The sequence below is a fragment of the Megalobrama amblycephala genome, linkage group LG14 (genome assembly GCF_018812025.1).
Source record: "Megalobrama amblycephala isolate DHTTF-2021 linkage group LG14, ASM1881202v1, whole genome shotgun sequence".
Lineage (NCBI taxonomy): Eukaryota > Metazoa > Chordata > Actinopteri > Cypriniformes > Xenocyprididae > Megalobrama > Megalobrama amblycephala.
In genome coordinates, this window is record NC_063057.1 from 20,063,884 (window position 1) to 20,091,819 (window position 27,936).

General features: G+C 36.4%; 2 protein-coding genes across 4 annotated transcripts; both read left to right on the plus strand.

Moving 5' to 3' along the window:
* Positions 1-898: 898 nt before the first annotated feature.
* On the plus strand, positions 899-7,423 carry slc35e3 (solute carrier family 35 member E3). The gene is made up of 5 exons (XM_048156140.1): positions 899-1,568; positions 2,044-2,154; positions 3,541-3,699; positions 3,976-4,058; positions 6,922-7,423. Exons 1-5 carry the CDS (start codon positions 1,155-1,157, stop codon positions 7,106-7,108), a joined length of 954 nt encoding a protein of 317 aa, XP_048012097.1. The 5' UTR covers positions 899-1,154; the 3' UTR covers positions 7,109-7,423.
* A 4,096-nt stretch (positions 7,424-11,519) lies between these two features.
* Positions 11,520-19,238, plus strand: mdm2 (MDM2 proto-oncogene). Of its 3 annotated transcripts, none has more exons than XM_048155233.1 (11): positions 11,520-11,613; positions 13,185-13,256; positions 13,345-13,419; positions 14,384-14,517; positions 14,791-14,840; positions 14,956-15,014; positions 15,174-15,243; positions 16,449-16,606; positions 16,723-16,866; positions 17,490-17,558; positions 18,090-19,238. In XM_048155233.1, exons 2-11 carry the CDS (start codon positions 13,197-13,199, stop codon positions 18,711-18,713), a joined length of 1,443 nt encoding a protein of 480 aa, XP_048011190.1. In that variant the 5' UTR covers positions 11,520-11,613; positions 13,185-13,196; the 3' UTR covers positions 18,714-19,238. The 3 variants fall into 3 exon arrangements, with proteins under 3 accessions (XP_048011190.1, XP_048011189.1, XP_048011191.1); XM_048155232.1 differs by lacking the exon at positions 11,520-11,613 and adding an exon at positions 12,659-13,090; XM_048155234.1 differs by lacking the exon at positions 11,520-11,613 and adding an exon at positions 12,712-13,029.
* Positions 19,239-27,936: the final 8,698 nt, after the last annotated feature.

Genomic DNA, 27,936 nt, shown 5'->3' on the forward strand with positions numbered 1-27,936 from the left:
TATTCTCGTCGCTTTATAATATTAATATTGAACCACTGTACTCACATGAACTGATTTAAATATGTTTTTAGTACATTAATGGATCTTGAGAGAGGAAATGTCATTGCTGTCTATGCAGGCCTCACGGAGCCATCGGATTTCAACAAAAATATCTTAATTTGTGTTCCGAAGATTAACGAAGGTCTTACAGGTGTGGAACGGCATGAGGATGAGTAATAAATGACATTATTTTCATTTTTGGGTGAACTAACTCTTTAACATAATTGCTATGTTCATGCAACTGGTCCCTGGTCTGAATTTTTAAGGAAAATGGTATCATCAGCAAATCCCCTTACAATGATAGTAATTGCTTGTAAGGCACTATTCTTAATGTAATTACTAGCTATAATTAGTAATCAATATAAACAGGTGTAGCATATTCCCTGACATATTCCCCGCTGAAGTTCATATCTTGGAGAGTTACTATGTTGAATTACTGTGGGCATATAGAGTTTTGACTGCTTTAGTGAACAGGTCCCCAAAACCAATTTTTCTAAAGTTTTAAAAAAGCCCAGGAAAAGCATATAACTAGCATCCCTCACTAACTCTGAAGAACCAACCAAATATTGTTTTAAATGTGTCTGTTTTTTTAAAAGCCCCACTGTAAAATAGTGTTGCAAAGATTGTAGCAACAATTTTGTTATTAAACTTTGCGTTAAACCCCACACTAATACTTACATAAAATACTTATAATAAATCTTTTGCAAATCTTTGGTAAAATCATTTTCTTATTGTGTCCACTAGACAGCGCATAAGAGCAGTGACGTGGCGTGTCCCTCGTTTAGGAAGGTAACCGTCCTGCTGCGAAATTCTCGCGCATGCGTATTGTTGCTATTATTTTTGTGCGCATGTGAGTGCCGCGAGAGTTTCGCGTTGGACCGTTACCTTCCAATCACGTCCCTCATTTGCGAGGGTCGCGTCGCGTTTAGGTACGTCACGTTTTGAGTGAACGCGGCGCTGGAGTCCTAGAATGAAAGCTCGTCTGAACCGCTTTCACACATTCAGCCACAGAAAGCAGCGGAGTCGTATATCTCTCTGCTGATGCATTACCAAAGCAGACAGCCGAAACGGTTTCTCCTGAATTATTTGCATCCGGAAGACTAAAGTGCGTCTGAATGAGCTCAGCTATGGCGACGCGACTCTCTGACTTGTTTGGAAACAGCCGGATAATTGCAGGACTGCTGGTTAACTTACTGTCTTCAATCTGCATAGTGTTCATTAACAAATGGATCTACGTGCACTATGGCTTTCCCAACATGACCATGACTCTCATTCACTTCGTAGTGACATGGCTGGGGCTGTATATATGTCAGAAGATGGATATATTCTCCCCCAAGAGTCTCAGACCTTCCAAAATCATCCTGCTGGCTCTGAGTTTCTGTGGTTTTGTTGTTTTCACGAATCTGTCTCTCCAAAGCAACACTATAGGAACATATCAGCTGGCCAAGGCCATGACAACACCCGTGATTATAGTCATCCAGACCATGTACTACAGAAAGACATTTTCCACAAAGATTAAACTGACTCTAGTAAGTGGGTTTTCATTTGTTTGACTGGCATATTGTCTAAGAAGTCATTCAAAAGGTTTACTTAACATATCAGTAGTTCATGAAATCTGAGGCCATATTCAAAATCTGGACAGATAACATAAAAATCACTTAGTTTTATGCTGTTATATATCTCAAGACTTGTGACCCACACTGTAAATGCAAAAAAAAAAAAAAAAAAAAAAAAAAAAAATGCATATATATGCTTGTAATCTAATATAGTTTCTTGAGTGTTATTATAACTGTCATCATGCACATGCATCAGTTTGAACTATGCTCTGGCTAAATTAAATGCTGATAAATGCAAGTCATGCTTATATTCAGATTTGTTTATGCAGGGTAATGGGTCACATAGATATGATCTGCTTTTACACCACTTTTCCCACAACTAATTTATTGATTGTGTGTGTGTGTGTGTGTGTGTGTGTGTGTGTGTGTGTGTGTGTGTTATAAAAAGGTGCCAATCACTTTAGGGGTCATACTGAACTCTTACTATGATGTGAGGTTCAATCTTCTGGGGATGATTTTTGCCACACTGGGGGTCTTTGTAACTTCACTGTATCAAGTGGTAAGTATTATTGTATTATCACTTTGTATCCTTATCGAAAAAGTCATATTCCTTCATTCCCATAAATCAGGAGTCAGACTACTTGTCAACCCAGAGACCTCCAATATAGAAATTCTGGTATTTACTGTAATAACAACTTTCATTGATTATTTAATTTTATTATTAAACTATTTTTAAAATTCTTTAATTATATTGATTATTGAGGATACAATAAATTGATCAAAATTGACAGTAAAGATATGTATAATGTTACAAAACATTTCCATTTCAGATAAATGCTGTTCTTTTGACTTTTTTTTCCCATCAAAGAATCCTGAAAAAAATCATTTCTGAAGGATCATGTGACACTGAAGACTGAAGTAATGATGCTGGAAATTCAGCTTTATAAATAATAAACTACATTTTAAAATATATTGCAATAATAACAAAAATAGGTTGTTAAATTGTAATAATGTCACAATATTACTGTTTTATAGTATTTTTGATTAAATAAATGCAGCCTAGGTGAGCATAAGATACTTATTTCAAAAACATTTTAAAAAATCATACCGACCCCAAACTTTTGGACATATGACATCTATAGAAGCAACCCGAAATCAATAATCAGTCAGTGTGTATATACACTGCCCTCCAAAAGCTTGGAAACACCCCTGGTTTTGGACGATATCAGCATAAATCCTTATCATTTTTTGGTGCAAATATTTAAAGTAACTTGACATTATCATTGAAGACCAGCAATAATAATTTTCATTTTGATTACATAATAATGGCAATATATAAATGTCAAAGTCAGACATGCCCCTTTGCCAGCTGTGATGCCTGGTTACTGGTTTAAACTTGGCCCAGGTTTGTAAAAGATTTTTGGGTCAGCACTCCTTAATAGCTTCAAAAATTGATTGCCAATTAAGTTTAGAATACAATGAACCAATTAGAACCCAGTTTAGATCAAATAGCTGCTAATGGTGGATATTTTGATGATTTGAAAATTTAAGTTTTTTCTATGTATAAACTGTTTATATGTTTTTATAGTTTGTTTTGTCCCTTATCAGTGCAAAATTATCACACATTAAAAAGGATTCATGCCAATATTGTCCAAAACCCCACTTTTCTAGGGCGTTTCCAAACTTTTGCTATCTATCTGTCTATCTATCTATCTATCTATCTATCTATCTATCTATCTATCTATCTATCTATCTATCTATCTATCTATCTATCTATCTATCTATCTATCTATCTATCTAATTAAAAAGTGAAAAGTACTTTCATGGATCCCTGGTAAAATTCCTGACCATAAATAGCAATTTCCCTCATTAATTATTCAGATATTTTGATTATGCTACATTTGATTGGCTAATGATAATTAATAATTTATTTCTCCTAATATAGTGGGTCGGTGCCAAACAGCATGAGCTGCAGGTGAACTCTATGCAGTTACTGTATTATCAGGCACCCATGTCGTCTGCATTTCTCTTGGTCCTGGTGCCGTTCTTCGAACCCCTGAGCGGAGAGGGTGGTATCTTTGGACCCTGGTCATTTCAAGCCCTGGTAAGAGAGCGAGCAAGAAAGTGCCTATTCTTTCACTGGCTCACACACTCCCTCTGCACCTATCCAAAGGAATTTCCAACTTGTACAAACACACAGTCACAGAGAAGGCCTTGTGTTATTGGCCAGATTTCCTGGAAAAAAAGTATACATGCTTAAAGTTTTTTCCCTCCATTGGGTAAAATGTTCACAAAGCTCAATTTAAGATCAGTTGCATTTTCGAGTTGTTGATTCTTGATTTTTTTTTTTACTTTTTTTTTTTTCTCCCCTTTCATCAAGGTCATGGTTCTTCTGTCTGGTGTTATCGCCTTTCTGGTTAACTTGTCCATTTACTGGATCATTGGGAACACGTCTCCTGTTACGTATCCTTTCTGCTACTTCTCTAAAATAGCATTCATTCAGCTGAGGTTATTTCCTTCTCTTCTATTCTTGGTGCAAAACACACCCTGTAGACAAATATATGTAAACTCTGCTCTATAACATGACTTTTTTGTTAATTGTCAGGTTAGGCCTATAATGCAAGCAAATGTTTGCTTACAGAGCCTGAAAGCTGATAGTTAACACATAGTTATACACTTGTTTAACAATGAAAGAGGAAGCTGTAAATCAAGGCACATTTTGTATCCCTGAGTCATACTAGAAGCATTTCATGGTTTTGAATGCACCCATTGAGAGAGAGTTCATGAGTGAGACCTTTCACAAAGTAAGCAGCAGAGGGAGCACTTTACTATCTCATGTTTTAAAGTAACTGCCCTTTTGGGCCACTTATTAGGTACGTGTTCTGTCAACCAAGAGATTTCAAACTTTTTTTTTTTTTTTTTTTTAAGCCAAGGATCTGGAAATATGATGATCTGCTAGTTGATCCTTCTTCCTAAAGTATACTGGCAACTATATAATTTTTCAGGTGTAAAATTCTATTTATTCTCTATGAAAAATAAACAGTGCCATCTCATAATTTTTACAGTTAATATTTTTAACAAATTCAGTTACTTTTTTTAAAGAAAAAATGAAAAATAAGTGCTGGGTTGTGCAGTTTGTGATGACGCTTGTTTTACAATATCCTTGCACTAATATAAATAAAAGTTACAGAATTAAAGTTCAGCCAAGACATATACTCATGCATCCAACATTTATAATTTATATAAATATATATTTTATAGGTGTAAATTAGGTTGATTTAAAATGGATATGTCCATAAATCAGGATTAAAAAATCATATTAATTTAATAATTGATTATACTCATATATTTCGAACAGATTTATGGTAACACTTTACAAGGTCTCATTTGTTAATGTATTAACTAACATAACTAACTATGAACAATACATTTGTTACAGTATTTATTAATCTTTGTTAATGTTATTTCATAAAAAATACAGTTGTTCTTGTCCATTCAGTGCTTTAACTAATTTTAACATACAACTTTTTAATTTTAAGTGTAAATTTTGAAATTAACATTAAATAAGATTAATAAATGCTGTAGAAGTATTGTTTGTTCTTAGTTCATTAACTAATGAAACCTTATTGTAAAGTGTTGCCATAATTAACATGTTTACATATTCACAAGACTGATATAGCCATAAATCAATATTAAAAATAACATGTTTTTATTAACCTTTTTTTTTTTTTTTTTTTTTTTTTTAAATTTTGAACAGTTTTTTTTAACATTTGTACATATTAACAAGACCCACTGTAAACCATAATGCTAAAAAAAATTGATTTGAATAGGGTAAACTTAAATTAAACAAATTAGTTAAATCAAATAAACTTTTATGAATATTTAAAACTTTCTTTTTCTTTTGAGTTCACAAAACTGACACATTTTAAGTCATCTGGACTGTTTCATTGTTTTGAGTTTTATGAACTTGTTCCTTTTAATTTGGACAAACTTAAATTTAACAGAAACTGGGCTGGGATTTCTATTTCATGCCTTGCCATGACACTCTAAAGGGAGAGTAAATGCTAAAATTAAGTGTTATATAATGGTATTTTTTTATTTTTTTTTGGCCAAGATTAATGTTAAGTGGGGGATTTCATAGTGATTAATGTTTTGTTATGCTAATTTAAAAGAGTGTCTGTTATGTTGGGTTTTTTGGGGGGTTACCACCATCATGGTGACGAGTAGAGCATGAGCTTATTTTGAGAACCGGTCTATGTTAAATTGTCTGTATTACCTATGCTGTGCTAATGCTACCAAATCAATGTGTTACCCATTAGCAAATTAGCATTTACTGAAGAAGCTAATTAAAGCTAGCCAAGTTTCCACTACTAAAAATATTCAAGTTGAGATTACATGATAATTTTAAGAGCAATTAATATGTACGAGTACAAAATAAAAGTCTGCCAGTTCTGTTTACTTAAACTTTGAATTTCTTAACTTAAAAACTTTGATGTAACGAATTACCTTTTTTTTTTTTTTTTTTTTTTTTTGAGTTTTGCCAACTTATTTGGGTTTAAAGTATAGTCATAAATCAATATATTACATACAGTCAAACCATAATGTATTCAGACATCTTGAACATTAAGAGTTTTTAGGTATAATATGTCAGTTTACTTTATTTTGCTATCCTCACTTACATAAATGAAATATAGTGTCCTGAACCCACTAGTAAAAATATCAAATTTTTTTGGATTGATATCCATAAAACTGAAATAAATCAATAATAAAAACAACAGTAATACTTTACAACAAGGTCTCATTTGTTAACATTAATGCATTAACAAACATGAACTAACAATGAGAAATATTCTTACAGCACTTATTAACTTTTCTTAATGTTAGTAAATTAAAAATGTTCATGTTCACGTTTGTTCACAGTGCAAACATACCTTTTTTTTAGGATTAAAAATTGTATTAGTAAATGCTGAGATGAACATTAACTATGGTTAATAAATGCTGTAGAAGTATTGTTCATTCTTAGTTCAACTAATGAAACCTTATTGTAAAGTCGTACCAAAATAACATTATTTCATTTGTTTGTGTGTTAGTTAATAACAGATTTATTTACTCTTTTAAATGTCACATTCACAAACCTAACTATAAAACATAAATGTCCAAAGAATGTTAACTTTCATAAAGAATCATTTAGAAGCTCTTTCTGAGTGACTCATCTCTGAAGCTCAAGTCACATGTCCTCAGTCTGTGACTCAAGGGCAAGTCATAAGTCTCAACAGATCTCTAAAAGTCACTGTCAAATAAGATCCCTTAACATTTGTCTTCAAAGCTACAACATGTTTGGACACTTCAAGTTCTGCATCACATTACTGGGTGGGTATGTTCTCTTCCAGGACCCCTTGTCTTTAAACCAAGGTCTGGGCATCCTCTGCACCCTCATTGGCATCCTGGCATACACTCATTTCAAACTGGCCGAGCAGGAGGAGGGCAAAAGCAGGCTCGCACAGAGACCGTAGGCCTGCTGATGTGCCAATCAGCGTTCAGTGCCTGATTTGTTCAGGAATAGATAGCGATGGCTCCTGCACAGGAGCGTGAAGACTAACCAAAACATAGACTGGAAGGAAGTAGGCTTGTGCCATCGAGGCTGAGAAATTTTAATAGCATTTCAATCTTTTTAAGAGTTTAGTTTTTATTCCAAGTATTCAATATTTGGAGCTGACCGTTTGAGAGAAAAACTGAATGTTGAAGCATTTCCTTTTTTTATTTTGTAAGGTTTACTTGATGTATTTTCAAATGGTCTTTACAACAATAAAACTTTTTATAGAAAGTAACAGACAACATTTTGGTCTCATTTATCAAGGATGGAATGTTATCTTATATTGAGTCTAGTCACAACTTTTAGGACAAGGGTCACTGCCTACTTGGCAAAAAGGCTTGAGTGCCTATGAAATGGAATGTCAATCATTTGTTCAGTTCATGATGAGGGTTTTTCAACATGTTTTTCTCTTTTGCAATGTGCAACTTAAACATTAGTCACATTCCAAAGTCCTGTCTCCAGTCTGAAATCTAGATGTTTTGCTGCTTTTTTTGTGCGAATATTAGACTTGTCCCAGTTTCGAAAGGGATGTGGTAAACCAAGATGCTGAAAATGATGCTGCTTTTAGGGATAGTTCACCCAAAACCTACTTTCTTCTGTGAAACTTGAAAGAAGATATTTTGAGAAATGTATCAGTGTGTGTTTGTTTATACACTGAAAGACAATGGGCTTCAATGTTGGATAGATCTCAGTGTTCTTCAAAATTGTTTCAAAAAGAATGTGCTCCGCAGAAGAAAGAAATACAGGTTTGTAACGACCTAATCCCTGGGTATGCTTTTATGCGTACGCTAGTGTACGCGCACAGTCGAACACCCAGCCTTGCAAAGTATACTTCATTTGACTTGTACGCATACACAGGCGTTCGACGCATGCACAGTTTTGAGCAATCTCTCGCCATGAGTTAAAACTCATGTAAACATCTTTGTATTCTTTAATGCTAGAGTTGACGACAAATGAGGGTACTTTCTAACCTCTTTGCACAATCTCTCATCTGTGCAGGCCTCCATCGTCTCTTATGCAGTTTTTCTTTGACTACCTTCTGAATTGACGCCCCCAGGGCATGGTTGCCACCTTGTGGATAAACTAATTACTGCAAAAAAAAATTTAAATGCGCATGTGTGGCCTTGTGCGTATAAAGGTGCATTCACGCGGCCTCGTAATTCCTGTAGTTACGAGATTCTAGCTTGTAAAAAGTGTTCACGTCCTCGTAGAGCTCGTAATTACAGTTTGTAAGCTGGGAGTTTTCTGAAAGCTCCCAGATGTACCACCTGGCCACTGTACCACCTGACCGCTGTAGATTCATAGGCGTTGATAGTGGTGCCATAGAAACACATAATTCCCAGTCCAAGAACATGAACAGCTCCGAATATAACATCACATGTTGTCATCTCAAGATTCCGGTAAATACGAGGTGGCGTGAACGCAGCATAAGTACAAGTGGTTACAAAAATCTGGCGGTGTGAGTGCAGTACGCGCCTAATCTTCTGATGACGAAATTCGCGTCACGCGCACTTTACGTTGACCCTCGCGTAAGCCTAAAAAGTGAACTATAAGTTGGGCTTTAAAGAGTTAGTTCACCCAAAAATGGAATTTCTGTAATTTATTACTCACCCTCATGCCGTTCCAAACCCATAAGACCTTCGTTAATCTTCGGAACACAAATTAAGATATTTTTGTTGAAATACGATGGCTCCGTGAGGCCTGCATAGGGAGCAATGACATTTCCTCTCTCAAGATCCATAAAGGTACTAAAAATATTTAAATCAGTTCATGTGAGTACAGTGGTTCAATATTAATATTATAAAGCGACGAGAATATTTTTGGAGCGCCAAAAAAACAAAATAACGACTTATTTAGTGATGGTCGATTTCAAAACACTGCTTCAGGAAGCTTCGGAGCATAATGAATCAGTGTGTCGAATCAGCGGTTCGGAGCGCCAAAGTCACGTGATTTCAGCAGTTTGGTTCGGTTTGACACGCGATCCAAATCACGATTCGACACAGAAGATTCATAACGCTCTGAAGCTTCCTGAAGCTTTGTTTTGAAATCAGCCATCACTAAATAAGTCGTTATTTTGTTTTTTTGGCACACCAAAAATGTTCTCGGCGCTTTATAATATTAATATTGAACCACTGTGCTCACATGAACTGATTTAAATATGTTTTTAGTACATTAATGGATCTTGAGAGAGGAAATGTCATTGCTGGCTATGGAGGCCTCACTGAGCCATCGGATTTCAATTAAAATATCTTAATTTGTGTTCTGAAGATGAACGAAGGTCTTACGGGTGTGGAACGGCATGAGGGTGAGTAATAAATGACATTATTTTCATTTTTGGGTGAACTAACCCTTTAAGGGGGGGAGTAAATGATGATGGAAATTTCATTTTTGGTGGTTCATTTGTTAACATTAGTTAATGTATTAACTAACATGAACTAATCATGAGTAATACATTTGTTACTGTATTTGTTAATATTTGTTAACATTAGTTAATAAAAATACAGCTGTTCATAGTTTGTTACTTCACAGTGCATTAACTAATACAACTATATTAAAAATACTTTTGTATTAATTTACCATCGAAAAGTTTGGTACCTTTTTAAATGTTTTTGAAAGAAGTCTCTTCTCACCAAGGCTGCATTTGTTTGATCTACAGTAAAAACAGAAATATTGTGAAATATTACAATTTAGAATGACTGTTTTCTATATATTGTAAAATGTAATTTATTCCTATGATGCAGTCATTACTCCAGTCTTGATCTAGTCCAGTCACATGATCCTTTAGAAATCATTCTAATATGGTCAAGAATTATTTCTTATCAATGTTGAAAGCAGTAATGATTTATATTTTTTTGTGAAAAACAGAACAGCATTTATTTGAAATAGATGTCTTTACTGCCTATTTTGATCAATGTACTGCATCCTTGCTGGAAACAAAAATCTTAAAACAAAATCTTACTGATCCCAAACATTTGAACAGTAGTGTGCATTTATTTTAATAGATTTAAAAGGGGGAAAAGCCAACAAATGCCTATAAAACATGGGAACTCCAATACTAGTTAAAAGCATCCCAAGAGTCTCTAAGAAGACAGGTTTGAATTTGTATAATTCCCAAACTTCCATTTGTGTTGTTGCATATTGAATAACTTTACTATTCTAACATGTGGGAAACAGGAGAAGGTGTTTCCAAACTTCTGAAGGTGTAAATGCCTTAAACCTTAATCTTAGGATTTGTCTTTATCCTTACTTACATTAATTAAATCATTGGTTTTCTGATGACTTCAATGGTCCATGGAATTTCCTCATTATTACAGATGTACAAGCCCAAACATGTTGAGCATAAAGGAACATGTTGTACTGAAATGAACTCTTGAGTCATTCTCCCTGGGCACAAAATATCAGATCCTGTCACAGGGACTGTACAAGACATGTTTTCAAAGCAATTGTCCTCTACAGCGCCGATTTCACTCAGCAAACAGTACCTCCCCGGACTAGCAAGTTTCTGAGTAGTTAGGTCTGTCATTCACAATGGTGTACAAGGGTCATGTCATGACAACAACCTTCACAGATCATCATTACTCATCATCAAATCAAAACAACTGATCAAAGTTCTCAGTAACACAATAGAATCATGCAAAATAATTCATTAATCAAAGGAGGAATTCATTAACTAGTGGTTTGATTAGAGAGATTAATTTAGCCTAACATTATAAAAAAATGAACACATAAGTGATAATGTGTTTTTAATGTGTCATGTAAGAATTGAAACATGGACTAAATTAAACCCAAGAGGATTAGCTTTAAATTTAATTGTATATTGTAGGCCTATATATGAAAATATACTTTACAAAGGCAGATTATGTCCCTAAGTGCTGTTTTCACCCAACTTTTAAAAAATTAAATATCAAAATTGTTACTAAATCTCTTATTTGAGGTCTTTAATCAAACCTTTGTACTGAATTGTTTATTTTCAATATATGTTTTCAGCTTAAAAATCTTTTTTTTTTTAAAGCAGGCAACTAAATGTAATTTTTTTATACCAATTTTGGTATTACTTTTACTTTGTTGTCGTATTCTCTTAATAATTTCACACATATTACCTGATATATGCAGAACTCAGCAGCTAAAGCTCCAATGTGATGCAATATTAAAATAAGGAATCAATAAACTTTCTACAACAACATAAATAATACTCTCATGTTAACCTGAAAATACAAAAACAATTTTGCATAGTAAACCTGAGCTGCTTTAAACGCATTACTCAAACAACAGTGAGACAGCAAACATAAACAGTGAAATAATAATATTCACTTTATTGTGTAATGTTTACACCCCGCACTCCCCGCACGTGCTGGAACATTTCAAATTCAAACGGGCGCCAGTAGAGGGAGCTAAGAGTTCGCGCCGCTCAACGGTCAACAGCAGGTAAGACACAATATTAACACTTTCACTTCAACAATTACGCACTTTCTCATATATTTATTACACATATTCAGCTGCATACATCTGAAAATACTGCTAAACGTTCCAGCATATTATTTTGACACGGTATAAGGCTTTAATGTCCGTCAAGTCGCCTGAAATCATTTGCCTCAGTTAGCCTTGCGCTAGCTCTGTAAGCGCGGCCTACTGCAGCCTCGGGTTTTCCTGAGCACCCACAGCGGGAATAGACGCGCATTTTGTGTTACAGTAACGACGGCGTAGTTCTTGTCGCTCAAAAACGCGACAGTCCACATTCGACGATAAGCATTTTATGTTTATTATTTAAATCTATTATTACCAGTCTACTTGTAAAGAAATTAAGAAGTAATTTAGTAAGTAGTAATACGTAAACAAATACAGCTGTATAAGTCAAGTTAACGTTATCTTTATGTATAGCGTTGTATACTATACAGATTGCTTCAAAGCAGCTTCACATCGATAAACGGAAATAATTTTGACGTAAACTTGCGCTAAAAAGACAATATTTCAGTTCAGTGTTGATTCAGTTACGTTAACGTTATTTGGAGAAAAGCGCATTACGCACTTTGTTTTTGTTATTCGTCCTGTCATTTGTCAACATTAATTGTCATACTGAAACCTGGCGTGTCAAAAGAGCGTAATCTGGGCGATCACATGTAAATATCATCCGTCAAACATTTACACGTCGATCTATTTCATGTTACCTCTGGGGGAAAAGCAATTGATGCTCCAGGGTTTACATTAATCATGTGCAGCTATTTTGAATGGAGATATTCCCATGCACGTAGATGTCAGATATAAATCCCAAAGACAACAAACTTGAGGTAGTTGTTGTGTTTTTAGTGTGTGTGTACTGTTTGCTGAGCATTTCAGGTAAATAAACACAGCACTGCCGTATTCCAAACACAACTGGAGCTTTACTCGAATGACATCCGTCCATCCCTGGCACTTGTAATGATGCACTTTTGATCTTTTTGGTTTAGTTTATTTGTCTGTTTTTTTTTTTTTTTTTTATAACTGAGGCTCTAATAATCCAGGCTGGTCATCGCTTTGGTCCATACACTGCGTTATTTCATCTGTTACTGGGCTGATAAGCGTCAAATCCATGTGCTTAGCCAGCAATGGGCGGGTGTAGTAAGAAGGGACATGCCCGGACATGATCACACAGACACAGACAGCTCAGCAAAGATCGTCTACCACCGCTAGGCGTCGGAAGCCAGTCACGCTTTGACTTGTCATGCCCGAACCCGCCCAGGACTTGATGATCGGTGCGGTGGATTCTAGCCCTGACATGTCTCTCTGCGTCTATTTAAACCATAGACTGGCCTTCAGCCGGCTCCCACTCCTCACTAACCCAGGGCTCAAGCACTTTATGTACAGGTAGCAGAGTATATATAGAAGACTTTTAGGTAGAATAGCCAATTTACCTCTATTTGCACAGGTAATAATCTTTCTGAAGTTTTTATGTGTACTGAATTGCTTGCAAATTGTTGTATGTAAATACTACTAACTGTTAAAAATAATTTTTTTTACAGATAACTACAAATATGGCAACAGAGAGTTGTTTAAGCAGTTCTCAAATCAACAAGGTTGACAATGAAAAACTGGTAATATAGCATTCAGATTGTGCTTTTGTGTATCCAAATGTGTTTTTATGCCTTGAAATGACTGTTTTATGTATTGTAACTTCCTCAGGTAAGACCAAAGGTGCAGTTAAAAAGGCTGTTAGAGGATGCAGGTGCAGATAAAGATGTTTTCACTATGAAGGAGGTGAGGAGACAGTTTTTAGTCCATTTAAACTTTTAAACGTAGTATAGCTATCATGCTTCATCTAATTGGAATTATGCCAGTTATTTTAGTACTTGAAACTTGCCGTATGTTTTGTGAAATAGTTTTACATACAAACACTTATAAGAGTTTATGAAATAATGAATTTGTGGCATTGCTAGCTTATATAATCCTCCAGTTTCATGTATTGTTGCTCTTTTGTGTTTATGGTTAAACCTGCTTATCGTTTGTAATATTTCCAGGGCAGTGGGTGGATAATTATATTTAGTTGCTGCCTTTGTTCACTGTAATATTCATTCGTTGGGTTAGGGATTTGAACAAATGTAGTATTAAGTAAGTAATTATTAAGCTTCAGTTTGTGCTACAGATGAATAGTAATTCAAATATTGCTGCTTATTACTACTGTAAGTGATCAGATTAAAAGAAGGCTTAAATTTTTGATTGCAGGATGATAGAATGTGCAAAAAATGTCTTAGAATTGCATTAAAGGAAGGACTCGAGTCATGTCTAGAGACTTTAGGGTGGGCTTTTTTTTAGTTCGGCCAGTAAGAAACCACTCTGAACACTTAAGTATGGATGGATACTTACATATGGATACATCCATACTTACATATGTATGGATGATTTAAACTACTTTCATTGGTAGTGTACAGTAATATAGATAATTGGTATGGCCATTTTACTTTTGAAATGGTTATATTTTTATATAAAATGTATCTTTTATATAGGATGTTATATTTTCATCTTTAGCGTGATGCCATGAGTCATGTTATTATTTTTTTTTTATGGGTGGAATTTGTGGTTGTGTCTGACTAACAGGAATGTATTACTCATCTGTATTTAAACACCAGCCACATCTTTACCATTCCTTTCTCTTAATACTCTGTTTAAGGAAATGGTTTCCTTGTGGATCTCTAACAACTCTTTTGTGTTTGTGTGTGTTTAGGTTATGTTTTATTTAGGGAAGTATATCATGAGTAAGGAGTTGTATGACAAGCAGCAGCAACACATCGTTCACTGCGGAGAGGATGCTCTCGGTGCGGTTCTCGGAGTGAAAAGTTTCTCCGTCAAAGAGCCCCGGTGCGTGTTGACTCTAACTTCACTAAGGCAGGAACAGCTGCAGTACTAATGAATGACCCCTGAGAATAGCAGGGAGGGGCTTTAAAGCGACAGGTGGCAGCTTCTGGGATATTTAACCTACTAGCTCTGAATGAATCTGCTATCACCTGTTTAAGATTTAAAGTGGCTGCAGAAGATATTACACTTTTGGGGGCCTCATGTTTTTTTTTTTTTAAGAACTGAAAGTGAAATTTGCTATATGAAAATGAAAGTTTTACCTTGTTTTTTTTTCAGAGCCCTCTTTGCAATGATCAACAGAAACCTTGTGACAGTAAAAAATTCAGGTATTATGACCGTTAAACCTTTTTTTTTTTTATGTCTACTGCTTCATCCTTAATATTGTTTTACACAAACAAATGTTCTTATCTATTTTGTATTAAACCTTGTTTCTTTTTACAGAAACTCAGTCTACCTTCTCTGAACCCAGGAGTCAAAGTGAACCCGATCGAGGGCCCGGGGTAAACGTTCTTTTATGCTCAGCACACTTAGAACCACAGAGTATTGACCCATTCCACAGAGTTGCCCTGGTAGTGCTGCGTTTGTGCTTGAATGGGTTTTATAGAGCCCCTGCTGTGTTTGAGATTGAAGCATGACTGAAACCCAACTGTCTGTTCCAGGATACGGATTCAGACTCTCGCTCATCTACCTCACAACAGCAGCGCAGGAGGAGGAGAAGCAGTGATCCTGGTAAGCGGACACACCACAGAGCAAAAGACACACACGCACACCAGCTGTGTCCTGTTGAGTGTGCGTGAAAGCACATGCTTGATCAGCTAGGTCTGATGGGATTTTAGATAGAGTTGTTTCTTTACATTCAGCTGTCACTTAACAAATGTTTTCAGAAGAGTATGCTGTTCTGTTTTCTTTCCAGTGTTGGCATATTTCCTGTTTGAACAGGAATGGCTTGTCCCTTTTCCTTTTTTTTTTGCTAGCCAGCTGCCTTTAGTCCACACTGGTACAATTGAATTAACTTTTACTCAAGTTTACCACCAATTGCCTTGGAAGAAAATTTTGCATTTAATGTCTGTTTTAGATTTATTTTTTGTGTGAGTTTTCTTCAAGGACTGTTTGTTTTTCTTGCTTTATATACTTTGTGAATCATCCAATATACATTATAACAGTCTCAACCACTGAGCAGGGATGACTTCCCTCATAATGGTCATTTTGTACTGTTCCTTCAGTCCTGTCAGAGGATTGTATGTGGGTAAACATGTGGTACCATTATGACTGCTCTCTCTCTGACTGTGAGCCTCTCAAAAGGACACTGAGATCTGGAGGCTGTGCAGAATGTGCTCAGATGACTGCTGCTCTTCAATGGCCCATTTTAAAACCTCAACTAAGCACACAAAGGCAGTTTGTTGAGCAAGCAGCACCAGATGCACCATTAAAATAGGGTTATTGCTCTGAGCATTGCTCCTGCATGGTCCATAAGTGTCCAAAGTTGAGTGCATAGAAAAGAAACATTTGCACATAAACTGATTTATACTAATGCAATTAGCAGTATACACTGTTTTTGTAAACATGCAGAAAAAGAAAGAGGAGCAGTGTGTTCTGCTTTACTCCAGAGCAGCTATAGCCTAAAGTATACTTTGGCTGTCCGCATGCAGCGTCCACGGTCCTCATACAACAGCGCATGTGCGAGTGACTTGAGAGCTTGAAAACAACAGTCAACTAGATATTGCGTGCATGGCGAACGTGTCTTCCCGCACTCACGGCCAAAAGAGTATACTTTGAAAGGATTGTGCGCTCAACTGTGTGTGAGACGAAGCAGAATGCGGACAATGAAATATACCTGGGCCTTGTGTGAAATCAGTCATACAGACGTGTAAGGGACCGTGTTCTTGTGTCCAAAAACAGCTTTGTGCTAAACTCGTTTTTTGTGTTTTAAACAGAGAGTTCTTCAGCTGAAGATGAGCCTAGGGAACGCAGGAAGAGGCACAAGTCGGACAGCTTTTCCCTGACTTTTGATGACAGCCTGTCTTGGTGTGTGATTGGCGGCCTGCACCGGGAGAGGGGGAACAGCGAGTCTTCAGACACACACAGCAACTCTGTGAGTAGCACCTTTAAATGTAGCACCTTCAGATAGTTTTGTTATACCAGCGGTTACGTTAAGTTCTTTGCACTGTCATTTGGCCCTTTCTGACCAGTGTTTTGTTTGTTCAACAGGATGTAGGTATCTCTCACAGTGAGGTCAGTGATGAAAGTGAGGACTCAGACTCTGATAATTTCAGTGTGGAGTTTGAAGTGGAATCTATCAACTCCGACGCCTACAGTGAGAATGACGAGGATTCGCTCCCGGGAGAGAATGAGGTTTCAATTCAAACTCCTGCTCTATTGAGAAAAAGATTAACAAATACCTGGACAAATTTGAAAACACATTAGCGTCGTCAAGCATTTTCCAAAAGTTTCTTGTAAACACTGCAACATCGGAAAATGTTAAAATCATCTTACTGTGCATGTGTAAAATGTAATAAAAGCTCACTGAGATAATACAGAGAAAAGACATAATAAAGTTCTCTAATAATTATTCTGGCACAATCATTTTATTAGCCAAAAAAGCTTTTTCAAATGTATCCACTTGGGAGAGTTTTCACAAGACATAAAAGTCGTCTCATTGTGAACAGAAGTCTAACATGTGGAGAAAAAGAATGTTTTATTTTTTTATTAGTTTGGACATAACCCATGGGTGTCCAATACTGCTCCTTGAGGGCCACTGTCCTGCAGAGTTTAGCTCCAACCCCAAATAATCACACCTGAACCAACTAATCAAGATCTTACTAGCCATACTAGAAACTTCCTGGCAGGTGTGTTGAGGCAAGTTGGAGCTAAACTCTACAGGACAGTGGCCTTCAGGACCGAGTTTGGGCACCCTTGACATAGCCTAACCCGTTTAACATTCCTTAACTCACTGCAATTTTCTTTTGCTCATTCAGGTGTATGAAGTCACAATCTTTGCAGAGGATGAAGACTCGTTCGATGAGGATACTGAGATAACTGAGGCAGTATGTAGCAATTTACTTCCATAAAAAAAAAAACAAACCTGCTCTTAATTTGATCTATTATGATTCGATTGGATCATAAAAAGTGGGTGTACATACTATTGTGGTGCCATTTGGTTCAAAGGTTGAGGTTAAATATAAGAGGCTTTTGTGAGTCTGCCAAAAAAGAACAGCTGTTTCAGAGAAGCAGCTTGTTGTGACATTTTATTTTACACTATGATTATGAAGACATTTTTTTCCCTTGGGAACTTTGTGCACTAATGAATTGTGCCTAATACGACCATGAATGTGTATTAATAACTTTTGGTCAGTTTTAATTTCATGTTGTCCATATTTTTATAGCATTGTTTTTTATTCTAAAGACTACTTTTTATTTTAAAGTTTCTTGCACCAAAACCAGTTTGTCATGATCATTTCCAAATGATCTCTCACCCTTGGATTTAAAAAAAAAAAAAAAAAAAAGCAAGAAAAACATTTTCCAAGTGCATAGTAGATCTGAAAAATCTGTACTAATGTAACAATGTGTTCACTCAGGACTACTGGAAGTGTGCCGAATGTGACGAGCTCAACCCTCCTCTTCCTCGCCATTGCAAAAGCTGCTGGAACGTCCGACCTGATTGGCTTCCAGAATCAGACTCCAACAATGAAAACCCTTCCACTAACACTCAAACCAGCACTGAAGACACCAGCATCACCACAACTCCCAGCTTGGCCTCGAATGACAAAATGCTTCCTTCCAAACCCTCAAGCCCTCTTCCAGAAACAGACGAAGGAGTGGATGTACCCGACGGCAAGTGCTTGCAATCTCCCGCTGCCGCCGCCGCCAAAGTAGAACTTCCCTCTTCTGCTACCTCCGGCTGCCTGACCGACTCTCAGACCTCGTCATCGCAGCCCTCCACTTCGTCCGGTGGGGGCAGCAGTCAGGAAGAGACCCCTGAGCTAGAGCGCTACAACAGCCTGGAGGCCTGCCTGCCCGCCACTTGCCTCGAGCCCTGCGTCATCTGTCAAAGTCGCCCCAAGAATGGCTGCATCGTCCACGGAAGGACTGGACACCTTATGGCGTGTTACACTTGCGCAAAGAAATTAAAGAACCGGAACAAGTTGTGTCCGGTGTGCCGAGAGCCCATTCAGTCAGTCGTGTTGACTTACGTGAGCTGAGGCACTGCAGATATACCTCCTCTCCTCTCCTTTCCTCACATGAAGTTCGGGAGGCTCATATGTTGCCTTGTCTTGTATCATAGTTCTAAAACATTTGCGTTCATATTCAATATTTGTAATATTTTTCTTAATGATTAATTAATTTTATTTATGACTACAAGCGAGGTTTCACACACATGCTGGTTAGCAAACACACACATTGTTGTTTTTAGGGTTGAGTTTAAGGGCTTAGAATTAAAAAAATCTACTTATGGGCTTGCAGTGATGCTGTATACATTATCATCTACTAGAAATGTTTGTAATAATTTAATTTATGTACATGCTGATGTATAGGTTTCTCTGATTTATGTTAATTTGAGTTGTTTGCTGCACTGAAATGTGTTCCTGAGTTGAAGCTCTTGAGACACCCCTTTTAAATTGTTCCTCCTTTTGAAGGAAATGCTCTCCTGCATTGTTTTCTGCTGCAAAAACTCTGTCTTATTTTTTCCAAGTGAGGCATAATAAATGATTATTTCGAGGCTCTTACACTTTTACAGTACAGGTGATTGCTCTTTTGAATTATGTTGTTTCCTGTAGTGGTTTACGGAGTAGCCGATGGGCTGTAAGAAGGTGGTTCAGGTGGCTGGTGTCAGTTGCCTGTGCTGTTGTTTGTTGGGTAGCACACAGCAGTCACCCAGAGAGAGCTTTGGTTACTAGGGACCCACTTTTCACTCAATATCAGCAAACAGGTTCGGACTCGTTTCTCTCTAATAGCAACTTGGCGCAAACATCGGCCTCCTTACATTTTAAAAAAAGCTCATAATCCCACACTTCTCACACTAAAGCACTTTTACAATGGGAATCTACTGTGGAATTGGTAAAAAGTTGCACAACGTGAACGAGTGAATAATTTGTATTCTCCATGATAGTTCTGAGTGTTTACTTTATTATTTACTCATTTATTTTGGGGAAAAAATGAGTTTTTTGGACACAAGTTGGTCTAAAAATACACAAAAAGACTAATCCAGTTCTGTTTCTGCACATTATTATAGTACAAATGTCGACATGTGAAGTTGTTTCAGTTGCAATCATGCAAAATAGCAACATGCCAAATGAACCTGAAAGTTTTCCACTAATAGTTGTTCCCTTTTCTAACAGCGTGTTTGCCAGATGTTCTACAAATGAAGTGCAATCAGAAGTTGATTGCTGAAACCAGATGTTTTCGGTCTTCAGGTACGTAATTTCACTCTCTTCTACACACAATTACAATCGGACTAAGACTTGGCAAAAGCACAACCAAAATCACTGCTGTCTTTTAAAGAGCAATAAAATAAGTTCAAGAATCAGAAAATGGCATTAATTGCATTTTGTTCTTTGACAGTTGACCCATGTTTGATCCCTGTAACTACTTATTCTATACGATTCCTTTTAATTCACCAAGGTCTTGGTGTACACTTTCCTGTACCCATGTGATGTGATGGATGTGTTTTACAAATGTTATTAAAAATTCTCTAATAAAAGTTGATGAAAAATTATTTGCCGTGTCAACACCCGTTGATACTGTAAACTGTCAAAAAATGTCATTTTTCCCCCCATCGATTGGACATGTTTGTTGTAGGAAACGAGTGGAGTTTACAGACTGAAAATCTCATCAGCACATATCTTGCACAGAGCTCAAATACTGTATGCCATATACTGTACCCTGAGTTCTATTCCCTAAATAGAAGATTTCTTTCACATTTAATTGCACTTTAAAATATGCAATTAAAGTTTTTGTGAGAAATTAGGGTTTTCTAATAAAATTATTTAATTAGATATGTCTCCCTGTGCCCAACTTTCTTTAAATGTACTTCAAAGAAAATGTTACACTGACAGAATTTCCATCAAGTTAATATTCTTAGATGACATCAATTCATTTTAGTGTAAAAGTACACTATCATTCAAAAGTTTAGGGTCAGTTTGATTTTATAATGTTTTTGAAAGAAGTCTCTTGCAGTTATTTGACCAAACAGTGATATTGTGAAATATCAGTTTAATATTACTTGTGTATATAAAATGTAATTTATCCTTGTGATGGTAAAGCGAATTTTTCGGCATCATTACTCCAGTCTTCAGTGTCACATGATCCTTCAGAAATCATTCTAATATGCTGTTTTGGTGCTCAAGAAACATTAATTATTATCAATGTTGAAAACAATTGCTTAATATTTTTGTGGAAACTGATATTTTTCAGGATTCTTTGAGGAATAGAAAGTTCAAAATAACAGCATTTATTTGAACTTTTGAAATGTGTGTTTTTTGGGGGTTTTTTTTAAACCTTTTTTTAACAATTTAATGCCGCCTTGATAAATATTAGAGTTTTCGTTTCTTGAGGGAAAAATGGAAAAGAAAAAAGACTTTGTGTTTTGTGTTTCATCATGGGATTTTGGAGAAATGATTTTTTTTTTTTTTTTTTTTGTGCAATCTCCTATTTGCAGTTTATACAGGAATGTGAAGAGGTGGGAGTCTGTGGTCATGCAAGCTATAAGTACATTAGCCATTATTACTCGAAATATCTTTGCAGCAGCATATATTATTTAACTAATGTGCAATCTATCTGATGTTACATCATAAACTGCTTTTTAGCCTTTATATCTTGTTACTAAGCCTTTCCTCTGACAGTTCAGATCAGATCAACAGCAGCGACTGCACAAATGAATTTCATCAGATTGTTCCCATCTGAAATGCTTTTAAACTTGAATAAAGCTTCACAATTGGCAACATGAACCTGTTATCTGATATATGCAATACAACAACAACAACATATGTATACAGTAACACTTTAGTTTAGGGTCCAGTTCTCACTATTAACTAGATTAGCATATGCATATTACTAGGATATTGGCTGTGTTTTAGTACTTAAAGGGTTAGTTCACCCAAAAATGAAAATCATGTCATTTATTACTCACCCTCATGCCGTTCCAGACCCGTAAGATCTTCGTTAATCTTCAGAATGCAAATTGAGATATTTTTGTTGAAATCCGATGGCTCAGTGAGGCCTGCATAGGGAGCAATGACATTTCGCAAGATCCATAAAGGTACTAAAAACATATTTAAATCAGTTCATATGAGTACAGTGGTTCAATATTTATGTTATAAAGCGATGAGAATATTTTTGGTGCGCCAAAAAAACCCCAAAATAAATTATTTAGTGATGGCCAAATTCAAAACACTGCTTCAGGAAGCTTCAGAGCATAATGAATCAGAGTGTCGAATCTGCAGTTTGAAGCACCAGAATCACGTGATTTGGCGGTTTGGCGGTTTGACACGCGATCCGAATCATGATTCGACACGCTGCTTCATTGTGCTCCGAAGCTTCCTGAAGCAGTGTTTTGAAATCGGCCATCACTAAAAAAGTCGTTATTTAGTTTTTTTTTGGAGCACCAAAAATATTCTCATCGCTTTATAATATTAATATTGAACCACTGTACTCACATGAACTGATTTAAATATGTTTTTAGTACATTAATGGATCTTGAGAGAGGAAGTGTCATTGCTCCCTATGGAGGCCTCACGGCGCCATCAGATTTCAACAAAAATATCTTAATTTGTGTTCCGAAGATTAACGAAGGTCTTGCGGGTGTAAAACGGCATGAGGGTGAGTAATAAATGACAGAACTTTAATTTTTGGGTGAACTAACCCTTTAAAAAGCACATATTAATGCCTTATTCTACATGACCATATTCTATATCCCTTAATCCTACCCAACACCTAAACTTAACAACTATCTTACAAACCATTAATAAGCAGTAATTAGGAGTTTATTGAGGCTAAAGTTAATAGTTTTTAGTAAGAATTGGACTCTAAAGTGTGACCATATACAGTGCATCCAGTAATAAAAATCGTTATGTCTATGTGTTAGCTATGCTCATAAAACAGAAGTGTGTGTGTGTCTCCCATCATCCTGTTACCTCTGGGCAGATTCAGTGCCACTTTCTCTACTAAAAATCTGCCTCAATGAATTTTTAGGACACCATGAGGTTACAGGGAATTCTTAGTAAAATAATAAAAACACTAGCGGCCACATGTCACTCATATATAACCTATATTTTTTATACCATGCTTGTCGACAAATCATTTCTCTCGAAGCGATGCAAATGAATCTTTCATGTGTGCTCATATCTTGAGACACACGGATGCTGTCAGTCTGCCAGAGTTTTCTTCCCTGCAAATATGTCATTCTAACCACAGAGACTCTACATTTCAAATAACTTCATTTCCCAGTTCTGAAGACGCAAAAATCAACAACAACTTTGATTTCCTCCAGGTCTTTAGTAGCCTATTCTTTACCGCAGTCACTGAGGTAATGACGCCACGTTTCACCAGCGAAGTTTCCGCTCACTTTCGTAACAGTTGTGAGGTTGTACATCAATAATACACTCTAAAAAAGTAAAGTTTTCAAAAGGGGGTCTTCACAGCGATGGCACAGAACAACCATTTTTGGTTTGCAAAAAAACCTTTTTTTCTTGGTGTAAAGAACATTTTAATAATCTTAAGAATCTTTTGGACAATGAGAAGGTTCTATGAATGTTGAACGTTCTTCATAGAGCCATCAATACCATTAAATAATGGTACGAGGAGCCAGACTTGACAGAAAATGAAGCGAACTATCACTCTGAGATGTGACCAATTCAGTGAGTTCTAGAGTGCCACCGCTAGAGGGCACTGTGACACTGCATTCTCATACAGCATATATATATTCACATCAGTAGTCCACCCCACCACAATAATTTGTGCCTCTTATTTGCATGCAGGAGTATAATCAATAAGTAATTAAAACAACAAACTAAATTTTCACATGGCAATTTAAGATTTATTATTATTATTATTATTAATCAACCGCTAGCATTGTTATTTTTCTTAAATTCTTAAATGGGCCTCACACTGATATAAATTTTATGTTCAGTGAAAGCTAGTGGCTTCATCTCTCCATTAAAGAGGTATAGCTCAGTTCATCATCCAATAAAAAGGCAGAACCTTTGTATGCAAGTAAAGCAGTTCAAAGGAAAAAAGTAACTAACTGTATGATGTATTGACGGCATGTGAGTGTGTATATGGATGTACAGAGAAACCGCTCTTAATTTATAATAAGATCTGCACTCTTTTTCTTTCGCTTAATCTTGGAGTGTCTGACAGTTGCTGTTGGGTGGAAAAGAGCGTGTGTGTGTGTGTGTGTGAGAGAGAGAGAGAGAGAGAGAAATGAAACGCCTAATCTCTCTGTTCCTCTAAACATATTGGAAACCCAAATCCATAATCCTCATAAATAAAACCAACTGTGCTGGAAAATTGGTAAGTTTTTTCTTATGTCTGTATATTCAAACCTAATTTCACATTTATAACTCGTGTTTGCATAATTTAAACTATTGTACAATCCATTGTATTCTGCAGCAAGGATAATGACAAAATGTTGGCACAGTTATGATACACAGCCGGAAAGTAAAATGCAGCAGTCATCGGACTGAAATAAAAGCTTTTGTTGTTGAAATGACTATAAAGAAAAACAGACAGACATTCTTTATTTATCCCTGGAGGAAAATTCATGGCATTTGTCATGAGGGGGAAAAAATGGGAAAACAAAACGGCACAACAAAAAAAATCAACAGAAAAATAACTGTTTGTGTATGCTGAACAGCCAGCCGTCAGTATCTTGCTTGACAGCCGCACTACACGTGCCACCGAGCATCTAAATCCGTAGCTATCGCATTCTTGCAGGAGGTTCGGATGAACTTCCTGGCCATGGGCAGGCCGAGGGTCACGTCTCTAGATCAGCCTGACGTGTTCTGGTGCAGTCACTCGAGTACAACCGGATCCTGGACAGCCATTTGTCCTGTTTGTTAGCTGAAGCGTTTGTTACAGTCAGGACACGGTGAAGCTGTTTATATGCTGGTGTTTGGAAACACTGACATGTGACGTGCCAGCCTGCAGCTTGCCAACAGCTCCCGTCATTTGCTTCTAGTGATAGGCAGTTTGCAGTATGTCCTGCTGGGTTTTTTTTTCCTTTTTTCTTCCTGCAGTTACTTTTTATATAAGGTCTTTTCAGTGGTGACGAGATTGTTGCTCAGCTGTAGATGCTCATGGCCTAAAAGTACCATTGTGTTACTGACAAGTTGCAATGCCTCCATGCAAAGCTTTTGGAGTTCAAGAGCAAAATGATTTTGTGTGTTAGAGTACACAAGCGATCACTATATTATTCTCATTCCAGAGAATATTTCAGTATAAATTATGCATAATGGTTACTCGTTTTTTGTATGCCGTCTGCCGTATGAATATATCTACAGTTATGTATATTTTATAACCACATTAGGTGAATTTATATATAAGAGTTCCCAAGGGAGAAGTCAAATGAGATGAGGCATCCTCCAAAATATCACTAGAAAACAATTAGAAAACTGCTAATTGTGAGAAAAAGTTGAATTTATCTTGGCATAGCCAAATAACAAGAGTTCAGTACATGGAAATGACATACAGTGAGTCTCAAACATCATTGTTTCCTCCTTCTTATATAAATCTCATTTGTTTAAAAGACCTCCGAAGAACAGGCGAATCTCAACATAACACCGACTGTTACGTAAGAATCGTGATCATTAATATGTATGACCCCAATATTTGCATATACCAGCCCATGATCGAGGCATTAGACAAGGGCAGCCAGTATTAACGTCTGGATCTGTGCACAGCTGAATCATCAGACTAGGTAAGCAAGCAAGGAACAACAGCGAAAAATGGCAGATGGAGCAATAATAACTGACATGATCCATGATAACTTGATATTTTTAGTGATATTTGTAAACTGTCTTTCTAAATGTTTCGTTGGCATGTTGCTAATGTTCTGTTAAATGTGGTTAAAGTTACCGTCGCTATTTTCATTATTAAACACTTGCAGTCTGTATAATGCATAAACACAACTTCATTCTTTATAAATCTCTCCAACAGTGTAGCATTAGACGTTAGCCACGGATCACAGCCTCAAATTCATTCAGAATCAAATGTAAACAATATAACAGTATACAACACTCACATAATCCGACGCATGCATGCAGTATGCATGACGAACACTTTGTAAAGATCCATTTTGAGGGTTATATTAGCTGTGTAAACTTTGTTTATGCACTGTTTAAGGCAAGCGCGAGCTCCGGGGCGGAGAAGCGCGCGATTTAAAGGGACCGCAACCTGAATCGGCGCATTTCTAATTATGCCCCAAAATAGGCAGTTAAAAAAATTAATTTAAAAAAATCCATGGGGTATTTTGAGCTGAAACTTCACAGACACATTCAGGGGATACCTTAGACTTATATTACATCTTGTAGAAAAAAATCCGATGGCACCTTTAAAGTCACAATATAATGGAAGTAGCAACAGTTCTTTTCTTTCATTTTGTGATCAGACTGAAATGGAATAATGAAAAATGAAAGAAAAAAAAAGTAAGGTGGGAACTTGGTTCTATCCATCAGTTGTTGATTGGATGGAGGTGAAATGTTTGGAGAAGTTCGACATAATTCATCAGAGAAAAGTCTGACATTTCACAGAAATATTGACATTTCAGTTCAAAATTGTGAGGTGAAATAAAAATGAAACAGATGAATCATTCACAATAAGATCAACAACATGCACTTAGAAAATGGATGATTTCATGGCATATTTAAAATAAGAAATAATCACAACTATGGGAAATAATATTGTAATTGTGAGCCATAAAGTCACACTACAAGATACAATTATGAGAAACAAAGAGAATGCATTTGAAATAAAATCATATTGTGCAATATGAAGGCAAAAATGTCTTTAGAAATCAGTGTATAAATCACAATTTTTTTTCTAAAGTCACACTATGTAAAAATGGCATCCGCTTTTGTTTCCCATTTTGTCCTCACTGAGCTCCTAAAGCATGACAAATGTTTAAAGGCCCACTGAAGTGCCTTGAAACACGCAGCATTATTCAATGTGTTGACGTAATTTACACTGAAACAGGAAGACGGGGTGGGACATTTCGAACTTTTATCATCTCAACTTTTTTAAACAGCCAGTAACGGTTATATCACGCTCGGCCAGAGCTGTTGAACTCTGTAAAGCCTCAGTTTTCGTTCTAATCTCTAACAGTTTCTCCTCTTAATCTCGTTTTAAAATATAGCATTCTGTGCAGAATTCAAATGGGTCCGAAACGTTTTGTGTTCTGCGCCAACTTGCATATGATGCTCATCTGTGCTCTCGTGTCTCTGGGCGGTTCGCACGGCAATAACACGAAACCAGACTTAATTCACCTCAATGGAAAGCATATTTACACTGTCTGAGTTGTTAACTATCCCTTATATGCAAGTACACTATGTGCCATTCACCATGTAGAAAATAGTAGAATGTGTGAACAAGTTACCAATTTTAGCCATGCAGCTTCAGCGTCTATTTATAATGCATGGGGCGGGAGACTTTAGATTCTAGAGAGCATTTGGACAGAAAACACTAGCTTGTAGATAATAGTAAGGCTAACATATTCATACTAAAAGCCAAAAAAACTTTCATTTTGATTACATTACATTCATTTCAGAATTAAAATTTCCTGATAATTTACTTACCCCAATTTCTTTCTTCAGAGAAGAGAAAAATAAGGTTTTTGAGGAAAATATTTCAGGATTTTTCTCCATATAGTGCATTTCAACAGGGTTCAACCAATTGAATGTCCAAATTGCAGTTTCAATGCAGCTTTAAAGGGCTCTACATAATCCCAGATAAGGAATAAGGGTCTTAACTTGTTCTGCGATGCACCATGCATTATGTAATCATGTTGGAAAGGTCATACGTGACGTAGGTGGAAGTACAGAGCAAGTGTTTACAAAGCGAATGTGCAAAGAATAAGTCAAACTGCCTTTACAAAAAAAAGGAACTATTTCAGACAATTTTGAGTCGAGTTTTTTGCCCTACAGCGGTACTTCAGCCTACTTCACGCGTGATTACGTAATGTGTGGCGCATCGCAGAGCTAGTGCAAGATGAGCATTTGTGGTTAAAAAGTATATAATTTTTTTTTTATTTTTTTTTTTTTTTTTTTAGAAACAATCGTTTCACTAGACAAGACATTTATTCCTCGGCTGGGTTTGTGTAGAGCGCTTTGGAAGCAGCATTGAACTGCAATTTGGACCTTCAACCCATTAAACCCTGTTGAAGTCCACTGTATAGAGAAAAATCCTGGACTGTTTGTGTTTTAATTTCTTTTC

What these genes read in the sequence shown, in the direction of transcription:
- mdm2 (XM_048155233.1), top strand. Translation starts at nt 13,197, where the DNA reads ATGGCAACAGAGAGTTGTTTAAGCAGTTCTCAAATCAACAAGGTTGAC. An exon ending in GAGGAGAAGCAGTGATCCTG is followed by an intron (nt 15,244 to 16,448) that starts GTAAGCGGACAC and finishes TGTTTTAAACAG; the next exon opens with AGAGTTCTTCAGCTGAAGAT. An exon ending in ATACTGAGATAACTGAGGCA is followed by an intron (nt 17,559 to 18,089) that starts GTATGTAGCAAT and finishes GTGTTCACTCAG; the next exon opens with GACTACTGGAAGTGTGCCGA.
- slc35e3 (XM_048156140.1), top strand. Translation starts at nt 1,155, where the DNA reads ATGAGCTCAGCTATGGCGACGCGACTCTCTGACTTGTTTGGAAACAGC. An exon ending in CAAAGATTAAACTGACTCTA is followed by an intron (nt 1,569 to 2,043) that starts GTAAGTGGGTTT and finishes TGTTATAAAAAG; the next exon opens with GTGCCAATCACTTTAGGGGT. An exon ending in CCTGGTCATTTCAAGCCCTG is followed by an intron (nt 3,700 to 3,975) that starts GTAAGAGAGCGA and finishes CCTTTCATCAAG; the next exon opens with GTCATGGTTCTTCTGTCTGG.